This window comes from Falco cherrug, chromosome 1 (genome assembly GCF_023634085.1).
Source record: "Falco cherrug isolate bFalChe1 chromosome 1, bFalChe1.pri, whole genome shotgun sequence".
In the NCBI taxonomy this organism is placed as follows: Eukaryota; Metazoa; Chordata; class Aves; order Falconiformes; family Falconidae; genus Falco; species Falco cherrug.
Window position 1 is genome coordinate 88,999,509 of NC_073697.1, and position 25,098 is coordinate 89,024,606.

Genomic DNA, 25,098 nt, shown 5'->3' on the forward strand with positions numbered 1-25,098 from the left:
CTAAGCTCAATGCAGAGTCCATCCATGGGCTTCTCCATCAGAACAGTGCATACATCCTCTTCGGTAGGAATAGCCTGGCCTTTGCAAAATCAGTGGTCCAAGCAAACACCTCAGGTCTCTGGAAAGGCTGGGCACTGTGTGGGCCACACTGGATTCATTCGCAGCCTTGTGCAAGCTCTTGTGATGCTGGTTTTAGACTGTTCTTCAGGGTCTTGAGTTTGGTCTCTGAGCGCTTCCCTGGATCTGAGGATTCTACCATGAGTTTCTGATAATGCAAACTTGGCGTTCAGCCATTGCTGCCCAAGAGAAAGTGGAATAACATCTGGGAAACCAGTCTCTGCCACAGTCCATCAGCCAATTTATTCCAGTAACCTTTGTTAGTGGCAATGCAGTGTGGGTCACAGACATGTCTTTCCCCACAGCATCTAGGGTAGCACGAGCTCTGAACTGCAGGGCACTGCATCACTGCTGCATAAAGCAACAGCTGTGACAGGCACTTTGCATCCCAATGGGAGCCAAGAGAGTAAAACACCAACTCGGTTACCTCTCTTTCTGGTTACCTCCTCTGGACCGAGTTTGCTCACTCTCGTCTTTTCTGCTCTGCTGGCTCATATCCTTATTGCTTTCACAAGGCTTCATTCAGTCAGAGCCCACAGCCTGGTGCTGGGAAGATGCCTCATGTATGCCTAGTTCTGCTCATCCAGCACCAACCAGCCCAGCTGCCTCCCTGCCACAAGTGCAGCTGACCCTAGTCCTGCCGAGATGTGGGGAGCACTCTCTCCTTCCTAATGCTGGCCCTGGCTTGCCAAGCTGGCCTGCACATCCCAGGGATGGACACCTTCCACTCATCACAGGCAAACACATGCCATGGGGTGATGGGGGTGATGCCCGAACAATGTGGAGGGGCAGGAGGGTCCCAGCAGCAGCGAGGCTGTCCCAAGAGGGACTGGGAGAGTGGTACCTGTTCCAGGCCACGCTGCTCCAAGCAGAAATGTGCATGAAGAAAAGCCTCGACCCACACCTTGAATTCCACAGCTGGGCTCCAGGGACAGGGGGAGGGAGAGAGGACAGGACAGGACATTTCCCACAGACCCGCAACTTGTTCGTAAAAGCCTCATCTCAACAGCCCTGCCTGCCTCCTCCCCCATCACCTCCACTGCTCACACTGGGTTTTATTAACGCAGTCCCCTTAGGCTAGAGGGAATCACATCCCAGGAGACATTCCAGTCTCAGCTCAGCTTCGGAGAGGATCAGAGGGAGCCAAGGGTGGGGGGCGTTTCACCAGGATGTTTCATTTGCAGAGAGCTGGCAAGTTGAGAGCACTGCAAGACGGCACTAGCAGCCTCCTTATCAGACACGAGCAGCTGCAGGCTGGAGCTGAGTCTCTGCTCGGCTCTGTATCTCCCAGTCATTTCTGCTTTGTCCGGGCTGCTGGCTGGAAGCTCTTAGCTTGGCTCTGCCGGGTGCTGGGTGCATGGCCGGGCACAGGGAGTCTGGGCAGAGAGACTCACCCTTTTGCTCAGGTGATGAACACAACTGTTGGTGACATACAGCCGGGTCCCAGCTGCCACAGGGGCTCAGCCCAGGCTCAGCACCCTTCCCTGAGCACCAACAGGGCCTCAACTGCCAGCTCCTTGCAGCCATCGCGCTCTGCACCAGTCGGGGCTGACACTTCTCACCAGGAATGGGAGCTGGCTCCCCAGCGTCTGGCTCCTCAGGTGAATTGTGGTGTGCCCTGAGCCTACGCCAGGAAAATGCCGGCAGATGAAACCTCGTCTCAGGCCAAGAGACACGAAGATGGATGTGTTTTCCTTGCCTGGCTTATCTCGCAGGCAGTGCTTTTCACCGGAGCCCAGCACTGTTTGTGTGCGCTCGGCTCCTGGCACGGGGGCAGGAGATGATTAGACAACAAACACTGTGGCGTACCTCTCCCGAGCCTGCAGCCTGCCCCTGCCCTGCCGAGACCACGGCCCGGCAGGGAGCTGCTTCGCGGGGCTCAAATCCCAGGGCTGGCTGCAGCTGCATCAGGGCCACAGAGGGCGAAGAGGGAGGAAGAGCCGCATGACCCTGCAGCTGCTCGGACACCATGTCAGCTGCAGTGCGAGCTACACGGGGTTGGGCTGCAGCTGCCTTAGCTGCTCCCCCAGGGACTTGCTCCTGGGCTGGACCCCTGTGCAGGTGCAGTGCATCTCTTTTTCAAGGTGCACTGTTTGGATCCAGGGCAGTCAGCACAATTCCACCCATTTTCATTTAGAAGATTTTAAAAAGCTCAAAGGAAATTTGAAGCAAAGCATTTTGCTGACCAACAAACGTTTTTTACATATTACTTTACATATTTCTTTACCTTTCCACTTGTGAGTCCAGGTGCAAAGGCCAAATTTCCTGGAACCCCACATCCTCTTCTTGCCCCCTCCCCACGCCCATGCTTTGGGCTGCTGAGGAGAACAGGGTAAGTCAAGGCCTCTTCAAGAAATACTCTTGATCACTGGTGTTTACAAGGGCAGTAAGCACTGTGCATGACCTCCAGCCATGTTTGCACCTACTACCACCTGTACAAACACCCACTTTGGCTGCCCAGGAGAAAAACAAGATGCCAGGGCCAAAGGAAAGGGGGATCCCAAAAGCAAGAGGGTGAGAACAGAGACTTGCCTGATGGGGATGTGTTCCCATTTGTTACCCACTGAGCAGTAATGCTGGACACATCAGTTCATGTGGCCATCACCTACAGAGAGAAGAGGAAAGACATTAGAAGAGAAATCAAAGGGGTTTCTCTCTCCTGGGGATTTGGCTCCTGGACCCTCTTCCAGCTGCTCAGGCAAGTGCTCAGGAGGTGTAAAGCTCCATGCTGACTTCGCAGGGAACCTAAAATCAGGTCCTCAGCCACACAGAATACAGCTGTGAAAGTCACACCAGGGAGGTGGCAGGAAACAAATGACTTTGGACAGACAGGCTTAATCCATTAAAATTTATTTTCTCTCTCACTTCCCTCCCCTTTCCTCTTTGCTCTCATCAGAGACCTCTTCCCGCACCTCCTCTTTGTCCAAAGGGCCTTATGGCAGTTTCACACCCAAGTGGCCCATTGACTGAAACAGTTATTCCACAACAGAGCAGAATCAGACCCACTGTTCTCTTCCTTCATCTTGCAGTCTCTTTCCACCAAACACCTGCTGGGGAGGGGGCTGCTGGGAGACATTATCCCAGTTGCTGGCTCCTGTTGAGACTCACGTTAGGATACTGCTTTGCCTGCCCAGGCATTCACAAGGTCCCTCCTTGCTGGAAAGTCTTAGGAGGGTGGGAGAAGAGCTAACGCTTGTGACCAGAAGGACTTGGAAAACTCATGACAACTCTGCCACTTACTAGGACTGGAAGGCACTGGAGCAGATGCTGAGCAAGAAAAGCGAGGCGTGAGGATGCTGTATCAGTAACATCAGTGACTGTTGGGACCTCCCAATCATGAAGGCTTCTGCTGAGCTGCTGCAGCCATTATGAAATCCCTGAACCCCAAATCTGGCTCCAGCCTGGCAGGAGCTTCAGGAAAGCAGACAATGCCTGCACAGACAGATGTCAGGCTGTTGGCCCTCTGGGGCTGGAGTGGGAGCCCTGTGCTCATCTGCCAGCAGCCTCTGTACGTTCAGCAAGCTGCAAACAGAGGTAGCGATGGGGGCTGCACAGACAGGACAGACAGTGGCTGAGAGAGCTCCTAGCATAGAAGTCCTAGAAAAAAACCTCTGCAGGCTGCGCATAGGGCCCTTTGCAGAAGGTGAGTACACAAACACCCAAAATGCCCAATGGGCCATTTTCCTGCTGCTAAACATCTACTTGCTCAGCTGGGAAATATTTGTAATCCCAGACACACCATCCACTTTTCTTTTGTATTAAGTGCCTTGGCAGGAGCCAGCAGTTCTCACATGCTGTCCCATCTCTGCAAGGACTGTGTTTCCCAGAACACCCCCTTCAAAAGTCTCCCTTTATTAAGATGAGCCAAACTGCCTGTTGCTCACAGGCTGCTCCTGTCCCTTTCCCCACTTCCCCAGGGCACCAGCAGGCTCCACTGCCATGGGTTGGAAGGCACTGAGGTCCCAGAGACACCAGTATTCAAAGAAAAGACACTAAAGAAAAGAGAGACAAAGGCAGGAAAGCTTTTCTTACTGGGACCCAGCTGTCTGGCTCAGAGCAAGGCAAGAAACTAGGATCAGCTCTGCACTCCCAGGGCTCAGATGGAATAGCAGAAGAGTAAATTCCACAGTGTAAAGTCTGAGCCCTGTGAACACCAGCTCCTTGCTTCTTCCCTTTTGCTTCTTCCCTCCTTCCCTTTCCCCTCTTCCAAGTAAGGCCTTGGGAATATGCCAAACACACTGTTGTGGTGTGGGAACATCTCGCAAACAGCCCGCTAGCTAAGTGCTGCAGCACCTTCCAAGCACAGCCACAAACAGACTCTTTCTTCTCACATCTGCTTACCGTATCCAGTATTTACATCCTCAGGATGGTTCCCATAAAACAAAACATGAACAACTGATCACAGACAAATAAAACAGTAATATAGTCTGGGATGTCAGGAAGCCTTACCCACTCCCTGCACACCAGCACAGGCAGCTGGAGATCAAAGTTTTCTTATTTGCATACATTTCTTGAAACAATTTGCAGCTAAACTCAGTCTACTGAGGGGATGCTGACACAGCCCAGGGCTTCTCCCATAGAAAGAGGAACCGAGAAACCAGATCTGTGCATTGCTGCTTCCATCTCCAGGTGGCTGAGCAGATGGAGGCTTTGGCATCTCCAAAATGGGGAGCCGCTCCCTTCCTTCCCTTCCCTTCCCTCAGCATCCTGCACAGCGAAAGATTTCTTGGAAATGGTAAGTGAAGGGCTAGGCGCACACAGATGGCTCTAGTGGAGCCCTGCACAGGCAAAGCAGGGACGCAGACACATTTAAACCCAGAGATCGGATATTCCCCACGGGGACTGAGTGGTCTCGGTGAGTTCTGAGGGTCTAGTTGGATTGGGTTTAGTCCTTGGTACCCCGAGGCAGGAGAGGTGAAAGACACTTTTAACTGACCCGTTTAAAGCCGTCCCAATCCAGGCAGAAGCCAGCAGCAAGACTGGAAGCACTGACACCGGGCTTGGGCGGCTCCAGCCGCTGCTCCCTCGCCTTCAGATGCAAAAACCCGGCGGCGCTGCAGTGTATCGCCCCCGGGGCGCAGTGCGTGACCCCACGGGCACTCGCAGGGACCTCCACAGCCTGCTCGCGGTGGGCACCCGGTTACACGGGGCCGGGCAGGCGCGGGAGGGGGGTCCGGGGGGTCCCGCCCGTCCCGCCCCGCTGCGCTCCGCCCCGCTGCCGGGGGCGGTGGGGCGGAGCGGGGCGGGACCCCCCTCCCGCGATGCCGGCGGGCCGTGTCCCCCCGGCCCGTGCAGCCGCGGCTCGGGGAGAACAAAAGGCAGGAGCGGGAGGAGGCGCGGAGAGGTGGGCAGGCGGCTACGGGGGGGTATAAAGAGCTCAGCGGGGACCCCCCCCCCCGCCCCATGTCCGAGCCCGCTCCACTGCCCGGCATGGCCCGTCCGCCGCTGCCCGCTGCCGCGCTGCTGGCCGCCGCTTTGCTGCACTGCGCGCCCGCCGCTCCCGCCCGCCGCCACAAGCCGGTGAGTTGGGACCACCCGGTGCCTCCCACCCCCGGTGCTCCGTGTCCCCGGCCGAGTCCCAGCCGCCCCTTGCCCCGCCGCTCTCCGGTGCGGCCCCGAGAGGAGCATCTACCCGGTAGAGCCTCCGCTGAGCGGGGTGAGCCTCCCCCCCTTCCATCCCCCAGGCCGTCCCCGGGATGCCGGCAGCGGGCAGCGCTGCGCCGGCGGGAGACACCGGCCCGGGGACCCCCGCTCCGCGGGCTCCTCCTGGCGTGTTAGGGGAGTTTCCACAGGCGTGCTGCCGTCTGCGGAGCGAGGGAAAAACAAGGGGAAAACAAGGGGAAAACAAGGGGAAAACGGGACAAGGAGGCTTTACAAGAGGACACGGGATCCCCCTTCCTGTGAAGGCAGCAGAGCACTGGCTGCCTCTAACGGCACCCCCCGCCTGCTGTGCGGGCAGCGCCGAGGAGCGTTACGGGGAGGCTAAAGGGATGAGTCGAAGGAGCAGGCAGGAGGGGAGCGGCGGGGCATGCCTGCCAGATCCCAGCACCTGGGACGGAGCTGCGAGCAGCTGGGACTGCCGCCGCCGGAGAAGAGCAGCAGCGTGCGAGGGATTTGGGGGACGGGAGAAGACAGAGAGCTCCTTGTGCTGGGAATGTGTGCCTGTGTAATCGGGTTATTATATACATGCGCTTCGCTAGTGCGCCATAAAATAATGATAGAGCAAATACCCAGTAGCAGCCCAAGGGGATTAGTTCAGGTTCTGTCGATGGTTTTATTATCAACTCTGTCATCTGAGTACTTTCTAACTTGGCTGTTAAATACGCTGTGGGCTGGAGCTTGGCACAAAGCAGCCTTGGCCCCCAAAATACTTGTATTATTCCAAACGAAATGTCCCTGCATTTGGCTGTACTCTGCCTTTGAGGAAGGTGAGGTGAGCACTTGGGCAGTAGCACTCTGCTGCACCCCAGTTATGACACTGCTCGGTGGATTTCATCCCTATCTGAATGCAGCAAGTGGTGGGCTGGGAGGACAGAGCTCCACCTGAGTAAAGCTGGAGACCACTGGTTCCTGCATTCTGCAGGGACGTTGGCTGGGCTGGGGGCTGCCTCAGACTCTGCCAAGTCCAAGCGGTGGAGCTGCTGCTCCTGGAGGGACCTGCACAGCCTCTGGTCCTAATCTTGCTGCCAGCAAGGACCCGTGCGGGATTCCCAGGGAAGGGAAAGCCAGCCTGGGTTTCACACTGTCTGAACTTGGGTCTGGTCCAGCTGTGACATGTACTATTCATCTGCTTTTGCCAGTGCTCCCAGCTGCTGAGTGACTGCAAAGGTTGCTGGGGCTCATCTGCCTTGGCCAGTGCCCCTTGAATGGGGGGAATACACCAAACTGCTGAAGAGCACAGAGTTAATGCAGGGGTCTAGGTCTACTCAGGCTCCCTGTCCATCTAATCCACCACCACACTCCTGAAGAAGGTCCCCACACCTGGGTAGCGTGCTGCCCAGAGATGGTTTCTTCCTCATCTCGGGCTAATGCTCTGCATCATGAGTGCTAATACTTTCCTCTTGGCTGGAGTAATTCCAGTTGATGCTTCTACAGGTATGTTTTGTTCTGGGACATCTTGTGCTTGTGTGTTTGAGCAGCCATCTGGAGCTGGGGATTTCGGATCAACTCAGTCTTTGCAGAGATGGTGACTGCATTGGTTTGGGGTTGGAAATGGACAGATGCTTTCTCCTTTCAAACAGCAGTTCTCTCACCCCAAATAGCTGCCCTTTTGAGTTCCTTATCTGGTGTCAAGGCTTCTGAAGGTTATTCTACTGCCTCTGAGGTAAAGCCAGCATCACGGTGGTTGCTCTCACATATGATGTAAGTAAATTGACAGCTGTGCCCCCCACTCCTCTCCTGCCTGGGGTATGCATGTCAGTGTGGAACAGCTGAAACGGGATTGCTGGGCTCACAGTGTTGCGTTGCTGGCCTCAGCCCTTCTCTACACTCTCTTACTAGAGAGCTCTGCCATGCATGTTCACTTCTCTGGCTACTTTGAGCCTCCTTGCAAAGAGATGTTTCCCTATGTCTAATAGCAGCTAATTTCCTGTCGGGGCACCTTTTGCTGTCTGGTGATGAATGAGAAAGGAGCCGAGGGGCTGTGCTGGGAAAAGCTCAGCCTCACTCCTACAAGACAGACAACGGTGACTTCCTCGAACTGTGCTAGTAGATGGGGTGGGCAAGGACTGCCCTAGGTGCAGCAGAGTGCTGCATCATGGCTATTTGGTGCTCCAAAACCAAGTCACAACATCAGTAACTGAGGGGGGAGGGAATCAAAGGCTAAGATTCACTTTAAAGCCAGGCTACACAGGGCAAGTTGCAGGACCTGTGTTCTTTGTAGCAAACCCTGTAGATCTCCTCCACTTTTACATTAATGCCTAAAGAAAGAAAGAGAAAACTGAGAGCAGAATACAGGCTGTGTCTGGTGTCCACTGTAAAACTTGAGAACAAAAGATCTGCAGTCCTCCGGGCAGTGCACGCGCAGACACTGAATTCCTGCATTGCTTTCGGCTCCCCTGGGAAATCAAAGTCAGTCCATTTGCTGGGAAACTGTCTCTCTGTGGAGAAGTGGTAGGCACCCTCCCAGCTGCCAGTATAATCCCTCAGGACCCATATCCTGCAGCTCTTGCCCTGAACCCAGCAGGTTCCCCACTGGAAGCACGGCTGCCTTCCCTGCAGCCCAGGAGCCGGGGAGGCTGCCTGCCTTGCTCAGGGCTGAGGCAGCTCCTGCACGAAGGGTTTGATTTGCACTCTTTGATTTGGCTATTTAAATACTGCCAGTGAGTGAGTGTTGGTAATTTTAGGCATGTTTATCCTCTGCTGTGGGAGAGACTCAAGACACATGTAAGCAGTTATTTTCCAGCGGGTTTGTTATGTTTGAGCTTTCACATGCAACACACATGCATAACCCTGCAGTGTAGCAAGACTTGGGGTATGCAGCTGGCGAAGTGCACTCACTGGGGAGGGAGAACAGAGCAGGGAGAAGAGAAGCACTTTGGGGAGGATCCTCCACTCCAGCTCATGCTGCACTTTACTTGCTTCCCCCATGTGTATCCTGCCCTGGCACCATAACCTGGGGGGCTCAGCAGAAGGCGGCTGCACTGCATAGGTCTTGTTTAAAAAGAATCTTCCATAGAAAAATTGTTCTGCAGAGACTTTTCACACCAGAGACACTGTCAGCTCTTTCCTACTAATCCCAGATATGTGGACAGGTAAATGAAGGGTTCCTGGATAATCTTATATCAGGGATGGCCCAGCTTGTAACATGAATGGAAGCACTGCTGAGTGTGCACATAGCTGTCCAGTAAAACAAAAAGCAAAGCACTTCAGGGGTTCACTAAGGGCCACAGACATGTTTTTAGAGGTTCACTGAGATCCTCATGCAGATGAGATCCACAAGAACAGACAGGTGACCAGACTTCCTCCTCATCTTAGAGGGATTTGGGCAGGAGAGAGACATCACCATCTTACAAAAGTGGCTCTGTGAGAATTAGAAGGGGGGGGGCGGGAAATCTCAGACATCTCCAGGACATTGGGCAGGGGGACAGTGCTTGTCTTGTGGGTTTGGAGATCCCAGCCTGCACATCTGAGCAGCATATGCTCCCTGAGGGCAGAACATCCCCCCCATAGCTCTGAAGAGGGCTGCAACTGTGCCAGGTAGCTGTACCCTGTGGGACATGTCCTGGCTGTTGTCCTTGGGCTGGGCACTGGTAGCTCATTGCTTACCTTAGCTTGGATGTAATTGCACAACAAACAAAACATCTCAACCCTCCTTCCTCCTCTACCTGGAGTGTGCCACATCCTAGAGTGGTTTCTTGGTTTCAAGGGATTTCTAGGTCTTCAGATGAAGGGCTCTTGAAACCTTTTGCTATCCTGGCATCCTGGGGCTTTTTTGCTTTGTAAGTACTCCTGTTTCTGGCAAACTGTTGCTTGGGTGACACCAGCAGCTTGGTTGTGGTGTTGTTGATGGACTAGACTCACAAACTGTCACGTAATTAAAGTGATAATAAAAATAGTCCTGTGGTGTTTATTCATTTGCTTTCTCTTGTTACATCAGAGCCTGGGTCTTCTCATTCTGTCTGTGGGCATAAACATTTGCAGTCCATAATGTTTCATGTTCCACGTTGCTTAGGAAAAATAAACATTTTCCTTCTCTCGTTGCCAACAACAACTACCACCAACTAATCTGGAAACAAACCGTCAGGTCCCAGGAGGTGGTACTTGATGGTGCCACAGAGTATGGGAAGTGAGCGGAGAGGAACCTCCAACTGTGTATGCACGGCCAGGCACTGTGGCACCTCCCATTTGGCCTCATTTGGCTGAAGTTTGGCCTCAGCCTTTGCATTGTCCCTGGACCTGTCTGCAGCAGAATCGGGCTACAGCCCAGCATGAAGGAGCTAGTCCCGTAGCAGAAGTATTTTGTGTAAGCAAAGACTTCATAGTTAGAGGGGTTGGGAGACTCTGCCTTGTTCTGGGGAAGGCAGGATCAATAAACCTGTGGCTTTGCCTGGGTATTGTTTCCACTGAGTTTCCATTGTTTCCACTAACTGCCTTTACCAGGAGCATGCTTAGCTCAGGTTCTGACCAGACCACAAATATAATCCATTTCTGCTGTGAAATTTCAGCTGCAGCATTAGTACCTTCCAAGGCCAGTCTGCTTCTGGGACACAACCTGACTAGAGTGGAGCTGGCTCCAGTTTTACCACTAACCATCAGCTGTAGCCGCACTTTTAAGTCCAACTCCTGAAAGTCTATGCTGGGCTGAGAGGCAGGCTGGCTGTAAAGCTGGCTATGGTACGCTGTGCATGAGGACAACAATGCTGATCTTGGACAGGAACATTGCTGTAGGCTGTTAAGGGGTGCGGGGCCTCTGGGGGGCACAGCCACCCAACAACAGTGGACAGAAATGGGGTGAGAGAACTGTCTACATGAGAACTGCAGGAGAAAGCATCTCTGCTCTCCCTCTCCACACACTGAATTAAGGGCAGGAGCGCTCCAAGATGCAGGCTCATAGGTGGAAGTAGGATAATGTTACTAGCTAAACAGGCAGCAAACACCAAAGCCTTGACAAACACTCTGAGTAACAGAAGGAGAAAGAAGGGAGAAATGGAAAAGCAGCAGCAGAAAGGATGGGGAGGTGGGGAGAAAGCACATGAGCTCATCTCCTAGTAGAAGAGGAAACAGCCTCGAATGACAGGGGAAGTATCCAAGACTGATGGGATTCACGTTGTAACTTGTGCAGGCACTCCTGTCTGACGGGAAGAGGGGGGGAGGTTCTCCTTTCATGTCCATGTTGCAGAAGCAGGCAGGAGCCCAGGTAATTAGGTACACAGCAGAGGAGGCAAGTTTAAGTTCAGGGCAGGCAGCAGAGGATGGACCCAGGCAGAGGAGAGCACTGGGTTTGTCAGTACCAGGCACTGACCTCACTCTTGAGGTTATTTATACACAGCATTGCTGATTCTCCATGTAGCTGTGCTGCTCTGGCTGCTTATTCTCCTGGGAGGCTCTGGAGGGCGAGTGCTACCCAACACAATGAGGTTAAAGATGCTTCTGGCTCCTCGGGATGGCTGGGACACTTCCTGGGAAGTTTGGCTGGTGTTCGTCTGGCCCCAGCAGACCCAGAAGTGATGGCTGTTGTATCACATCACTTGAGGGCTGATAAAGCTGCGAGGAACTAAGTGAGCAGTCTGTACCTCCACCGCGGTTTCTGCTCTCCCATGGGATCTGTCCTTTCCCTCCTGTTCCCTTTCAGCCTTTTGGTCACAAGCTGCAGGAAGAGGCACTTTCTTTGTGAGGAACTGCGGCCAGCCTGCAGCACTCTTTGTGTATAGCTTTGCTTCTCTGCTCTGTTTACTGCCCTCAACCCTTGGTTTCAGGCCTGGCAGCCCCTCTGTGCTCATGTTGTGCAGACATTTTGCTGTTCAGTCTCTATTGCAAAGCCCTGACATCTTCCCTTGGCTAAAAACTGTCTGTTTCCATGCGCAGCAGCCACCCCTGACTGTGGGTTTTACTAGGAAGGGCAGTGCAAGAGGCTGCACACGTTTAGCTGGCTCTGCACTCAGCTGGTCTGAAGGCCTGCCCTGGGTTGCAGGGATTTGCCTTTGCTTTTGTCCTCTGGTGGCAGATGAGAGCAGTGGGGATGCCCTGATAGTTACTCAGCAACACTCCTCATCCTCTCTTCACAGGTCTGTAGTAGCTTCAGCAGCAGCACAGCCCTAAGCAAACCCCTAATCATTCAGCTGGGGCATTATACCATAGCTCAGGAGAACAAAGCCAGATCTTCCCAGAGGAGGGTGGCTTTAGTGCTGGGTGGGAAAGATGCAACTGTAAGCGAGAGGACGTTATCTGCGCCTTGGGAAGTGCCTGCAGTGAGGTGTGTCCAGCCAAGGAGACCAAAATCTCCAGCCTGACGTGTCTCCTGAGCATTGTTTGGCAAGTGGTTTCTGCCTGTCACATTTCCCCTTGCTGGCTGTGCCTGCAGTGGCATTTTCCAGCCCTTTCCTGCTATGGTGCTAATGTCAGTGCAGTGACGACAAGGAGAGACTTGCTGTTTGTATAGGGGCACAGTGAGTACACGGGGCAGCCAGGCAGGTCTTGCCTTCTGCCTCCACCCAAAGCTGTTTGCGGGGGGGCCACAGTGTCCCCTCCCAGGGCCTGGTCTCAGCAGAGGGTCGGCAGCCAGGAGCAGGAAGGATCCTGCCTAAGGCAAGGTGGGGTTTGGGTAACTGGAAGTTGGGATTCATGCCAGTGGCCTTGAGCTAACCAAAGAGGACAGAGAAAGCCTACCCCAGGTCTGCCTCTAAAACATGGGATCTGTTGGGGTGAGAAGGAAACAGGCAGTTCCTCCTCCCTCTGCTCCTGCTTGGAGGAGAGCAGTACTTTTTGGTATATGCCGCTGCCCCCAGATGGTAAGGCAGCAACTGGCCTTCCTGGGAGACCTGGGAATGCACTTAGCAGAGCCAAGACAAAAAAACAGGGGTAAGCTTATCTGGGTCAGCCTCAGCCCGCCCACCTACCTGGGCAACTCCTGAGGGTTTCCCAGTGGTCCCAGTTCCACAGCGAGAGCTTTCCCCAGGATCCATCTCCACTCTCCCATGTGCCTCAGAGACTCTGTCCTGCACCTCCTGGTCCTGGGAAAACAGACACATTCATCATCCCATGCCCTCGGGCGGCAGGACCTGCCTCTGGTGGCAGCGGGTACTCCTGAGCACACCCAGGAGCAAGGAGAGCCAAGTGGCCCTCCAGGCTGGGCTTTGGAAACACAGCTGCCATTATGCTGGGTGCCAGGCAACTCTTGGAGAGCTCCTCACAGAGAGACAGGTACCTTTGATCTGGCAGGGCTCCAGCGTTCAGCAGGAGCAGCCCAGTGCAGACATGTGTGGGACAGACCAGCCCATATTCACTCCTCCCACTAAAGCACTGGATGGATTCTCGATGCCATGGCTGGTGGCTTGGGTAGGCTTTGCTGTTCGGGATGTAAAACAGCTTTCTCGCTTTGCACATGTTGATGATGTGGTTCCCATAGTGTGTGAGAGTGCGCTGGGACACCAGGACAGGGTCAATGGTTTCTAAGGCAAAGGCTGGCAGTACCAAGCCACCGAGGGCATCTGCCTGGCTGGGGAGGATAAGCCAGCAGGCTGGAGTAGTGACAGACACATGGAAAGCCTAAACTGACACATGGACACCTAAACTGCACCTTGTGTGACCTCCCTGGCTCCTTTGTCCATCTGTGCATTGCTCAGAGGCACGGGGCCACTGTAGAGTTGGGAGCTCGGTAGCGGAATTAATGCCAAGGGCTTCACACTTCATTCCAGCCCGCATGAATGGGTTCATTGTAGGGAACAGAGTGGTGGCAGCACGCGAATTACACAGCATCATGGCAGCTCTGGCATTATGCCATCCTGGCTTTCACATCCTTGACAGGGCAGCAGCCAGGAGACCTGGCCTGGAAGAAGACAGCTCTTTGCAGGGGAGGGAAGGGGACTCCTAAACCCCAGGTCCTCACTCGAGAGCCCTGTAGGATGGAACCTGCCCGTCCAGGTAGAGATGTGTCACTGCAGTGTCTCAGCTGCTCCTGCTGCTCCAACACCTTTGAATTTGCCTGCAAAGAATCAGGGAAAAAAGTCTGCATTTGGACCTCTGGCTTGTGCAGTGTGGTGATGCAGGGACCAAGTGTCTTTCACTCCACATGCCTCACAGCAGGTGGGGGATTATGCTTAGGTAATGCTTCATGGTGGCCCCATAGTCCTGCAGTCAGGTGAGAAACCAATGGAAAACAGCTAATTAGCATTAATTAATGTTTCCAAGAGGAACTGTGCTTTTCCAACTTAAGTGTGGGAGAGCCCAGGTGATGTTATCCCCAAGCAGAATCACAGGTACAATGAGGCAACAGGGTATGGTCCTGTCCCACCCTACCTACAGAGTCAGTGACCTCAGGCAGTGATGGGGCTGTGGGACAGTTCCTGCTGCTCTCTGTCCCATGGGCTCAACTGTCATGCCCCAGATCCATGTGTCTGGCTCTCCAGCTTGCAATGACCCCCAGCCATGCTGAAAACCTGCTCATCGTGCCAGGACAGCAAGGGGACACTATGGAAATGACAATGGGGAGCACAGTTGTGTGCTGGGTACTAGAGGCTTCCTTCCATTAATATCACCTCTACCCAGGGCCAGGAGGGAATAAAGTATGTGGGGCAAAGGGGGAGAATTTACTCCCTAGTGATTTGTTTCATTTTTGAAGGGTCTGGTTCTCATCCACAGCTTGCAAAAACATTTCCTGCTGGTCAGCTGCCAAGGAAAAGAGGACCAAAAATAGCCCAGTGCTTAGGGGATGCCATGGTGGCATGACACTGTCTCGCAGGTGTGACTTGGCCTTGGAGCAGCAGGTCCCAGGGAAGGGAAGATGTTTGTGGGAAGCAGTTTGTGCCCTAGCAGCAGGGGAACAGCCCCAGGCAGGGGTGGAACTCACCAGTGCAGGACTGCTGTGGGCAAACATTTGCCACTCTGTATCAGGACATCTCTTCCCAGGCACTGAAGTCACAGCTTTGCTTTTCTTTTTTAGGATGTGTCTCGAAAGCATCACACCTGGAAGGAGCAGAGTCCTTGGCTGTCTTCCTTGGTGAACGCTGTGGGGACTGGTGTTCCTGCTAAGGGCTTCCCTGTGGGTGTGGATGAGCAGGCAGCACGCTGGAACCCACCTCGGTGCGGCGTGCCGGACCTCCCAGTGTTGCCGGACAGCCAGAATGGGCGGAACCGGCAGAAGCGGTTTGTCCTCTCTGGTGGACGCTGGGACAAGACCGACCTCACCTACAAGTAAGACAGGCCTGAAATGGGAGTCAGGCTGGGTTGCTTCTCCCTCCCCAAACCTCTCAGTCTGATGTTCCCTGGAGCACAGCACACTGTGATGTGACCATAAAAGCTGGAGGGCAGCCAGGGGGCAGGGGAACCACATGCTGAACCACCAGCAGGGTTGTACCTAGCACCTCTACATCCCCTCATGCACATGCTCCCATAAACACAGCTGCCCACCCACTCCTGCCCAAACCCATTCTGCACAGCCATTGCATCACCCCTCGGTCAGTTCCACATCAACAACTCCGTGCACATATATTCACTTCCCTACATCAAACCCCTGCCACGTGCCAAGATGAGCCTCCACTACCAGCCCTCTCCTGCTGTGCCTTTACCCCCACAACCACCCTGCTGTAGGCTCACCTCACAGTTTATTTTAAAAAGACCTTTGTATTCAGCTGTTACTGATGTTCCCATAAACACAACTTCAGTGTAAAGTTTTGTCCTGATCACCCCACACATTCTCAATTGTGAAACTGCTCAACAGTTTTGTGGGAGGGTTGTGCTGCCTCCCCAGTTGCCCACAGGGGTTTGAGTGGAAAAGTGAGCACACTCGTATGGACCTTGACAGCATGTAAATAATCTTTTGTTGAATTAAACACAGGAGACAGTTCCCCGTAGCATTAGGGGGCTGTAGATAACAGAAAGGCTTCTTGCTTTTTTTTTTTTTTTTTTTTTTTTTTTTGTCAACAGTGTTACAGAAAGAAACAGAGACTAACATACACCAACCCTGTTAATGGAAGGGAAAGAAAGCCCCCTTTGTGGCAGACCTTATAGTCTTCCTGTTATAGGAGGGCAGAAGAGGCAGCAGCTGCTCTGAGTGAGCCCAGGTTTCCAGGGGCAAAAAATGCAGAGACCGAGGAGGAGAAATCACATCACACTGCTCCCAGGCGCCTCCAGGGGGGTGAACTCACAGGGACAGACTTGGGAAATGCTGCAGCACTTCACTCCAGAAAAACACAGATCTGCAAAGCTCTCCAGAGAGCTCATCTCTGGCCCACCAGCCAGAGGGTTTCAACACTGATGAGATTTACCTGCTGCACATGTTACTTGGAAGAGGGTGCTGGACCAGTGGTTGAATGGATTGGAGATGTTCTGGTGCTGAGTGAGAGTGGCAGCCCTAGTGATGTTGATCCTGCAGCTAGTGTCTTCATGACATCAGTGTCCATGGGACAGCAGGTGATGCTCTTCTCATCCAGTGTCTGTTGCCTTTCAGAATTATCAGGTTCCCATGGCAACTTGTAAAAGCTAAAGTGAGAAGGACCATTGAGGAAGCTTTGAAAGTCTGGAGCGATGTGACCCCGCTGACCTTCACTGAGGTGCAGGAGGGACGGGCTGACATTGTCATTGATTTCACAAGGTGAGCATGGTGAGCAGCAGCACCCCCCTCCCAGACAGAGAAGCAACCTTACACGCAAGACCCCAAGCCTCTAACCAGAGCCGAGAGCTGCTGGCACACAACTTAGGCACTTAAATGGAGGCTCATATATCTGCTTTCAGACACCAGGGGTTTTTTTGGTTTTGGTTGGGGTTTTTTTTTTGTCAGCTGTGGGCTGCTTGGTGTAAGTGCAGCTCTTCCATGCTGGCTGCGCACAGTACCATTACTGATCATTCATTAATTTTCCTGGTACATTTAAGTTTCTCTGCCTGCAGGCTGTTTTTTAAGCGTTTGTTTTGACTTTCCATCTTCAGGTCCTCCATCCTGTCCCTTGACTGAACGATGTAACTGTCTGCCCAAAGACAAATATAGTTTCTTGGTTAAATGAATCTTGGCTCCCAGCCCTGAAATTCACTTTTGGCATAATACGCATGGGGGCAAAGACTTCCCTCTGCTGCATGTTTGCACAAAACTAATAAAAGCAATGGAGACCGTCCAAGCAGTGATGCGATTTGCATGCTGTGTATTTGCCTGTGCTTCCCTCAGCTCTCTAAAGTGGCCACATCTCTCACGGGCTTCCTTTGCTTGTCAACAGCGAGCTTGGCTTGAGTGAGGACCTGAGGGTTTCTCTGTGTTCGCTGCTGGATGCCCCTCCATATCCCCCTGCCACTCCTCAGCTATTTTGACTTAATCTTGCCTTGAGCAGTCACCTCCTTAATTCTTCAGGCTCCACGGTCACCTTTGGGCTGGAAGCTGAACAGGGGGAGGAGAGAAACATCCCTGAGAAAACACACAAACTCCCCAGGGCTTGGTGTAATTGAGCTCTGCTTCCCCAGGGCTTGGTGTGACTGAGCTCTACTTCCTTAGTGCCCCAATGGAGAATCAGGTTTGTGGCAATCAGAAGGGCTCTGAGCTGACTGAGTTCTAGACTGGTGGGGTGAACTTGGGATGGGAGTGAGAGCTGCTGCCCCTCGCAGTGGCTCCCCACCTTTGGCCATACAATGGTGTTCACTAGAGATACATGGCTGTTTGTCTGAGGTGCAATGTGTCCTCCCTCCAGGTACTGGCATGGAGACAACTTGCCTTTTGATGGGCCTGGAGGGATTCTGGCACACGCGTTCTTCCCCAAGACACACCGGGAGGGAGATGTCCATTTTGACTATGATGAGACCTGGACGATTGGGAATAACCTGGGTACGGTACTGTTTCAAGGGGAGCTGTGGAGGCTCCAGGATGCTTATTGATGCACTTGTAAATGATTCTGTTGTGGTCTAAACAGGGACCTTCTAAAACTGAGAGGCAACAATCATTTTTGTGGTGTGCATTGTTGTCGCCCACCACTTACAAGCCTACTGTTAGTATTCATGTCTTTTCTTCTCATCTTTCAGCCACAGCAAAGCCTGTGTCCAGCCCCAGGACCCTGGCTTCCCAGTGGGCTCCCCCTCTGCAGGGGAAGCAAGAGAGATGACTCTGCCCAGCCATGTGCCCTGTCACTTGGGAATTGCACCCAGCATTGGTAGGAGCTGTTAGAAATAAAGTAGGGAAAGGATGAAGGAAAACAGGCTCAAGCACCAGGTGACACAATTGTCTTCCAAAGCACAGCCTCAGCCCCAGCCCCTGCACACACTGTTCATCATCTGTGCTCAAACAAGTCCATAAAGGGAAACTACACAGGCTCCAGCTCTGTCCCTGTGGCCTGGGAATGCTCTGACCATAAACAATACCGCATCAAGTCAAGACTTTTTTTTCCTTTTTTTTTTTGCTTCTTTTTGCTAATAATATATCCAAGCTGGTAGCTTTCTGCTTAGGCACTCAGGGTCTGGTGTCACAGTATCTCATGAGATACTGCAGTACTGCCTGGGACCATCTGGATCAGTGCCCAAAGCATCAGCATCAGCAGGACCCACCAAAATTAACCCAAGTTAGCCCATCCTCCTCTTTCGCAGTTTATCTACAGTGACAAACAACCACAAAGCCCAAGTTAAACTTCTGCCTCTCAGGGGTTTCCCAAACATTTTGTCCATGTCAGTGTTCAGGGCTCAGATGGGCTCCCCCAAAGTCCACGTCATTGTCAGTTGTATGCCAGCCTGACTCTCTGTGTGGGGCACAGGACTGCTATGTCTCCAATGCTGCCCATGCTGACCCAAAACGAGAACCACAGAGCACCAGACCTTTCTACAAAAGCATTTCTGCTCCTGAGGGAATGGTGGGCTCTGCCCTTTTTCACCTTCTGTTGGGACTGGCTGTGTTGTTGAAGAATTTCCTACATTCTCCCACGAAGACAGTGTCAGAGGCAAGCCAGGAACTGAAAATGGATGCCAGTTCTCATCAGAATCCAGCCTTGTTCTGTGGCCTTCCCCCCACCCCCTGCATCTTCCACAAATAAATGTTGTAAAGGCTCTTTGCAGCTAATTGCCATTTAATATGCTGAAAAGAGCTTTACGATATAAACATGGATAAATCCTTGACTCAGCTATCAGTGAGACAGGGAAATCCTTGGGCTCATTTTACAGATGGGAGAGCAGAAGTACGAGGAGGGCTAAGGTATGCCCTGAGGTCACCCCAGAGTTGTGCAGGAAGCAGGACTCCACGTGGAGGACATTCTCTGAGGGACACAGTGATGCTCCCCAGCACAGCTCCTTCAGGCATGCTGTTGTTCATCTACCCCGGAGCATCTGACAATAGCACAGCTGATCTGCCAACACTGGAAAGCATCAAGTGAGGAGTCTGCCAAGCTAAACAGAAGTGTCTGAAAGTTTGTAATAAATCACTGAATAGAAATCCCACTTTCTCAGCTGACCTAGATATGTTGATTTAATTAGGCCAGTGCTGTACAAATTCATCACTTTAACGTGAAGCTGACCAGCAGAGGAAGACAGGGGCTCACCTTCCCCTCCACCCTTCCCAGGCATTCCTCCCAGCTGCATGCTCCCGGTCCCATCCCATCCTGTTCCATCGCATCCTGGTGCTGAGAAGTGACCTGCTCCCTTGGAGCCAGCAGTGAAATCCTGCTTGGAGCAGCGAGGCTCTGGCTGACTCACATCCCTGCCTTTCTCATCACTTGGGCTGCAGCTTGAAGGATTTCTGGCTGAAAGCGAGTGAATGAATATGCTGGGACTTGTCAACAAACAGCCTCTGCTCACAGGCTTTGCTGCTTAATGCGCCTCTCTTCCAGCTTTCCCTGAAATATATCAACTTCAAAAAGGATCCATTGGAAGCTAAGTAACACCTGCCAAATGACACATTTTTGCATACCAAAATCCACTCTTCTCCCTCTCCTTTTATAAATGCTGCAGGGTTGTGTGTTCCTAAAACATGATCTCCCATAAATCTACTTGAGTCTAGTGAAGAAGGCCCAGCCCTTGACACTGGATATTTTTTTGTGGATTTATTTCTAAATGTCACCTTCTTGACACAGTCCACACACAAGCAATAAATGAGCTCCCTCTGCTGTGTCTGTGACAACAGCTATTAGCAAGTTTTAATCCCAGAGCATTCCCTTGCCAAAGCTGGTATCTTCCACAGCGAACATGATCTAAATGTGACCTGATATGCGACAGCTGTAGCCAACAACTGCTGTAAGGTTGAGTGGACAAAAACCATGTTTATCACCCCACCACCTACATCTATGGTCCAGACTTCCTTCTCCGTGCATATTTCTCCTTTCCCAAAGTGTGTGGAAAACCCTTTTCTTCCTGGTAGCCGATGAGCCCCTGGCGACAGAATTGCAAATTACCAACATACCCAGGCTAATACCTGAGTTTTATGAATTCACTCACAGTGCTCCTGAACCAGTGGATCTGTTAATTAAGCCCTTTGATTCCTTAAAAACCCCACACAAACACGGTGTACATAGGAAATGTCTAGGAACAACAACCTGTAAGCACGGTAGTGGAGGTAGATTTCTTTTTCCTTGTGTTAAACTCCTCAATGACATACCTCAATGTATTGTCAGTGGCTGGTAATTGGTAGAAGTGACCATAGGAGGCATGTCCCACACACAAGCAGGCAAAATCATCTCCCATCTTTTCTTTTTGCAGGCACTGACCTCCTGCAAGTGGCTGCTCATGAGTTTGGCCATGTCCTGGGCCTGCAGCACACAGCTGTCTCCAAGTCACTGATGTCTCCTTTCTACATCTTCCGCTACCCACTAAGTCTGAGTGAGGATGACAAGCAAGGTATTCAGTACCTCTATGGGAAACCCAAACTGGATCCCGATCCAACCCCAACTCAGCCAGCAGAGCTGGCCCAGCCAGACCTTGAAACAAATGAGATCACTAATGTGGAGGTGAGTGAACAGCTTGCCCATGTCCTCCTCTAACAGCACAGCTGGGACCGCCCTCACCCAGAGGCCAGCAGCAGGCTTACATGTGGTTTGGTGTTTGTGTCTTCCTCTCATGCTGCTGAGCCTGGGTCCAGACCCCATGGGCACTGCTCGCCAGCCTTGGGTGTGTGGGGCAGGGATCTTTGGGCAGCACGTGCCCAACCAAAACTGGCTGAAAGCAGGACAGTTGCTTGGACACAGGGACTTCCCATCCTTTGAACCCAGCCTGGGTGAGGGGGGGGTCCCTTGAGTCCAAGCACCTGACCGGCCATGCTTTGACAGTCTTTACAGCCTGACGCCTGCGACACAACTTTCGATGCTGCATCCACCATCCGAGGGGAGCTGTTCTTCTTCAAGTCCCGCTATGTGTGGCGGCTTCGAGCTGGAAAGCTGCAGGACGGCTACCCAGCTCTGGCCTCCCGCCACTGGCAGGGGATCCCCAGCTCTGTTGATGCCACCTTCGAGGACCCTCTGGGCAATATCTGGTTTTTCCAAGGTAAGAGCTGGACTGGGATCAGACGGCTCAGAAATGCATCTCCTTTACTTATGGGTATTCAGGACCCAACAAGTTCCTGGGAGGACGAACCTTCTGGGCATCCTCAGCAATCCAGTGATCCCTGTTATTTGTTTCCTTCTCTGTTTAAATTTTTGAGACGGGAAGAGAGAAGGAGGGGTCACTTTTATTTTAGATACAGCCAGAATATCCGGTTCTCCTCCTCTGGAATGCAAACATTTGTTTTGAGTCTCTGCCCTGGCGATGCTGCTGGCAGAGGAGGAAGAAAACACTTGCTTGGTCTTCCCAGCTGTCCTGGGAAGCACTGTGCCAGAAGGGAGCCCCAGGCAGCTTCACCTGTTGTGAAACTTTTGTGCCTGTGCCCCAAGGCTCTGCTGAGGGGACAGACAGCATCTTCTTTCCTCCTCAGAGACCTGGATGCGGAGCTTCTGTAGTACCCTGAGACCAAATGAGCTTACAGGGATCCTGTCTGCAGAGCCAGGCAACCTCTGGCCACCACAGGGATTAACAATCACCCACAGCAGGGGGAAACCTCCTCCTGGCCATGTCTAGAGTTCAGGGCCAGCAAGAAACCCCATTTCAGCTCCATGTTTTCTTTAATGCTCTTTCCAAGTGTAAATTTAATAGCAAGAATGCAGAATGATGTAGGTACCCAGCTGCCCTGGGTGTACATGCCCTCCCTGTCTGCGCACAGTGAGACTGAGTACCAGAAAGCACAGCACACTGCTCTACAGGCTGTGTTCCTGCATAAACAGATTACTTAGCACCTGACCTCCGCACAAGGACTTACAGTGCTAAAATTGGCAGGCTCCTAGCGTGAGTTAAAATGAGATAAGGGGAAAGTATTACATGCCGTAGGCTAAGTACAGAGATTCCCATTTCAATTTAATCTAGAAATACGCAGTCTCTATTTCAGCTTGGCAACTTCTTCCTGGTTTTTGTAGCTTGCTCCTTTATAGCCGCATGCCCCTTTTATGCCTCTGCATGCCCACATACATTCTCCTCCAGGCTCTGAGTTTGCAGGGTAGAGGCTGGTCCCTCCAGCCAAGTCTTTTATTGTAACTTCCACAAATAGAGAAAAGACAGCTGCTAAAATGGTCCTCCTTGTCCCATCACTGACACCCTCTGGGCTGGACTGAGATGGGAAGTCAACCCCTTGCACTGACGGCACTTTGGGCACCCATCTGTGACAGTGGCCATGACACTGCTGGGGTTTTTGCCTCTCAGGTACAGCTTTCACTGGAGCTCTGCCAAGGCATGAGCTCCAGTTGTGAGTTCACTGCTGAATTATCAGACTCCAAAGAGCCACTGACCTCTTGTCTCCCTTTTCTGTCTCCTCACCAGATTCTCAGTACTGGATTTATGATGGCGAGAGACGGGTATCTGGTCCCACCCCAATTGTGGAGCTGGGCCTCCCTGCATCCCCTGTGCAGGCAGCTCTGGTGTGGGGGGCTGAGAAAAACAAGATCTATATCTTCAGTGGAGGCAACTACTGGCGCTTCAACCCTCACACCCGCCAGGTGGACAACATCTACCCCCGGGCCATGGCTGACTGGCGCGGCGTCCCTCAGGAGATTGACGCGGCTTTTCAGGATGAGTTTGGTCAGTGCAGCAGGGTTATGGCCTGCTCTGAGGCAGCCAGTCAGGCTGACACCGCTGCCTAGCAGATTTATGCATTTGGTTGTAGTGCACATTTCTGAGCTATAGCACGTGCCATATAGTGTAGAGAGAGAAGGGAAGCTACCTCCAGTGGGTAGGAAACTGAGGCTTCTCCCATAAAAGTGAGAAGTTCTATCATTTTTAATTGAAACAATCAACAGTTAAGTGTCTGATAGAGAAAATTCAAGCTTCTGACTAAGAAATGGTCAGAGTCCTGCTTAGCTGTTACTGCTTCCAACAAAGAAAGTGATGAGAAGACAGCAGAAATGCTGCCCATGCTTCAGCCTAAGCAGCTGTCCTGAATGAACGGGCTGCTTTTGGTGTTGCCCAGTCTTCCCAGATGTGCCCCATGCTGAAGACAGGATGGCAGTGCCACGGAAACACTGTGGACAGCCAGGGTGACTGTAGCGGTAACTGCCTCTTTTTGCGGTGACTGCCTCTTTCCTTCCAAAGACGTGGTAGAATGGCTCCCCACTGCTTCCAGATGGGGAATGCAGCTTCCTTGCAGTAACATGCTCTGCAGCAGGTCTTCACAAGCTCCCCGTCATAAGCCCTTTCCAGGTCCTAGATGTCCTCTGCCCTCTCAGGACTGGGTCACTACATGAGTACAGCATATTTAAAACCACCAGGATTATAAAACAAAATCTATCCTGTTTACTCTCCCACCAAAACTAAAATAGTGTGAAAGAACAGTGTAAGCCACAAGCCTGGGTTCAAGCGAAACAAATTTAGCAGTATTTCTTGCCTTTTCCAGGCTCTTTTTTGGTACTGCACATGCTGCAGAGTGTCAGCTAGAGAAAATTCTAGGAAAGAACTCTGAGCTGCATGAACCCTATCTCTTCTAACACTTCCTCTCTCACCCACAGGTTTTGCCTATTTCCTGAGAGGCCGAGATTACTGGAAATTTGATCCAGTCCAGGTGAAAGTTCTGGAGAGCTACCCACGCCAGATCAACCAAGACTTCTTCAGCTGTACACCTTCCTCCAACTCCTTCAGATGAGGGGAATGCCTGTGTCCACCACACTCCCCTTTCATCACCCATACGTTCAGCAGCCACACAGAGGGTTCCTTCTGCCATTCCTGGCCTTCTTGCAGGCTCAGCATCTGACACAACAGATGTCTGTCACAGCAAGTGACAAGTTTTGCTCCTCTCCACTTCCAGCAGCCCCAGCTTCAGTTGCTGTCAATGTAAAAGCATCTGCTGTATTCTTCGCAGGCAAGAGCAGCCACTAAGCCCTTAACATGGCCATGCTTTTCTAGCAATAGCATCCCAAAAGCCATCAAGCCAACCTGGAATGGGGTCACACTCCTAATTAACCCAGACCCCATCCTCTAGAACTGATCCGATGGCATTTCCTATGTTTACATGGCTCACAACAGCAGTCTTTTGTTGCTCCAGATGTTGACCTGGGAAGAGGGCTTTCACTGAGACACCTCCCTCAGCCTTAGTCAGAGGCTTTGAAGGACACAGACCATACCTGCAGAGGACTGCAGACGTGCAGCTGCTGCCAGGGTCACTTCACTGGGGCTGCAGCAGTGGCTGCTGGGACCCTGCCATAGCCCTACTCCTGGTTTTACGTTGTATGAATAGTACGCATTAGGATTTTATACTGATTTGTACATAGACAAGGGGCCCCCTTCCTTCCACGGTGCTGGGTGCCAGTGCTGGACGCTGCCCCGTCGCTCCCTGTGCTCATACCGAGTTAGGTTTCCCCATCCTGGGTTGCTCACACCTGCACTGATGGGTCTCATACCACCATTCCCGGTCTGCCTGGACACCAGGCTGGGGGCTGACACCGTACAGCCCTACTCCCACTCTTTGCACACCCCTCGCTGCTACATAACCTTATGCCAAATAACACCAAGGGGGCTACGGCCGGTTTCTTTCCTTTCCAACCTACCCGTGCCGCGCCCGGGTGACCTGCTGGAGGCAGCGCAGCGAGCGGCCTAGGGGCGCGGAGGGTGGCAGTGACCGTGGCCGTGCCCGCCCCACCGCCGGGGGTCTCGGTGCCGGCCACTCCTCATGAGCGCAGCTGTAAATGTTTGTAGACCGTGAACACGCCCCCACTCCCCACCTACACATACACAACCGTGTGTGAGTACAGCCTGTATTTATGTACCGCCCCGCGTCAATAAACCGCCTCTTTTCTAAGCACCGCCCGTCCGGGCCGCCTCCCGCCGCGTTCCCGCTAGCGGAGCCCTCCCGCAGCCAGCAGG

The 25,098-nt window shown here is 52.6% G+C and overlaps 1 protein-coding gene across 1 annotated transcript; it reads left to right on the top strand.

Annotated features, from left to right (window-relative positions):
• Positions 1–5,472: 5,472 nt before the first annotated feature.
• MMP11 (matrix metallopeptidase 11) lies at positions 5,473–25,002 on the top strand. The gene is made up of 8 exons (XM_055700944.1): positions 5,473–5,637; positions 14,717–14,967; positions 16,223–16,366; positions 17,445–17,578; positions 20,425–20,672; positions 20,991–21,204; positions 22,567–22,824; positions 23,748–25,002. Exons 1-8 carry the CDS (start codon positions 5,521–5,523, stop codon positions 23,879–23,881), a joined length of 1,500 nt encoding a protein of 499 aa, XP_055556919.1. The 5' UTR covers positions 5,473–5,520; the 3' UTR covers positions 23,882–25,002.
• Positions 25,003–25,098: the final 96 nt, after the last annotated feature.

What these genes read in the sequence shown, in the direction of transcription:
- MMP11 (XM_055700944.1), top strand. Translation starts at nt 5,521, where the DNA reads ATGTCCGAGCCCGCTCCACTGCCCGGCATGGCCCGTCCGCCGCTGCCC. An exon ending in AAGACCGACCTCACCTACAA is followed by an intron (nt 14,968 to 16,222) that starts GTAAGACAGGCC and finishes GTTGCCTTTCAG; the next exon opens with AATTATCAGGTTCCCATGGC. An exon ending in ATGAGATCACTAATGTGGAG is followed by an intron (nt 20,673 to 20,990) that starts GTGAGTGAACAG and finishes ATGCTTTGACAG; the next exon opens with TCTTTACAGCCTGACGCCTG.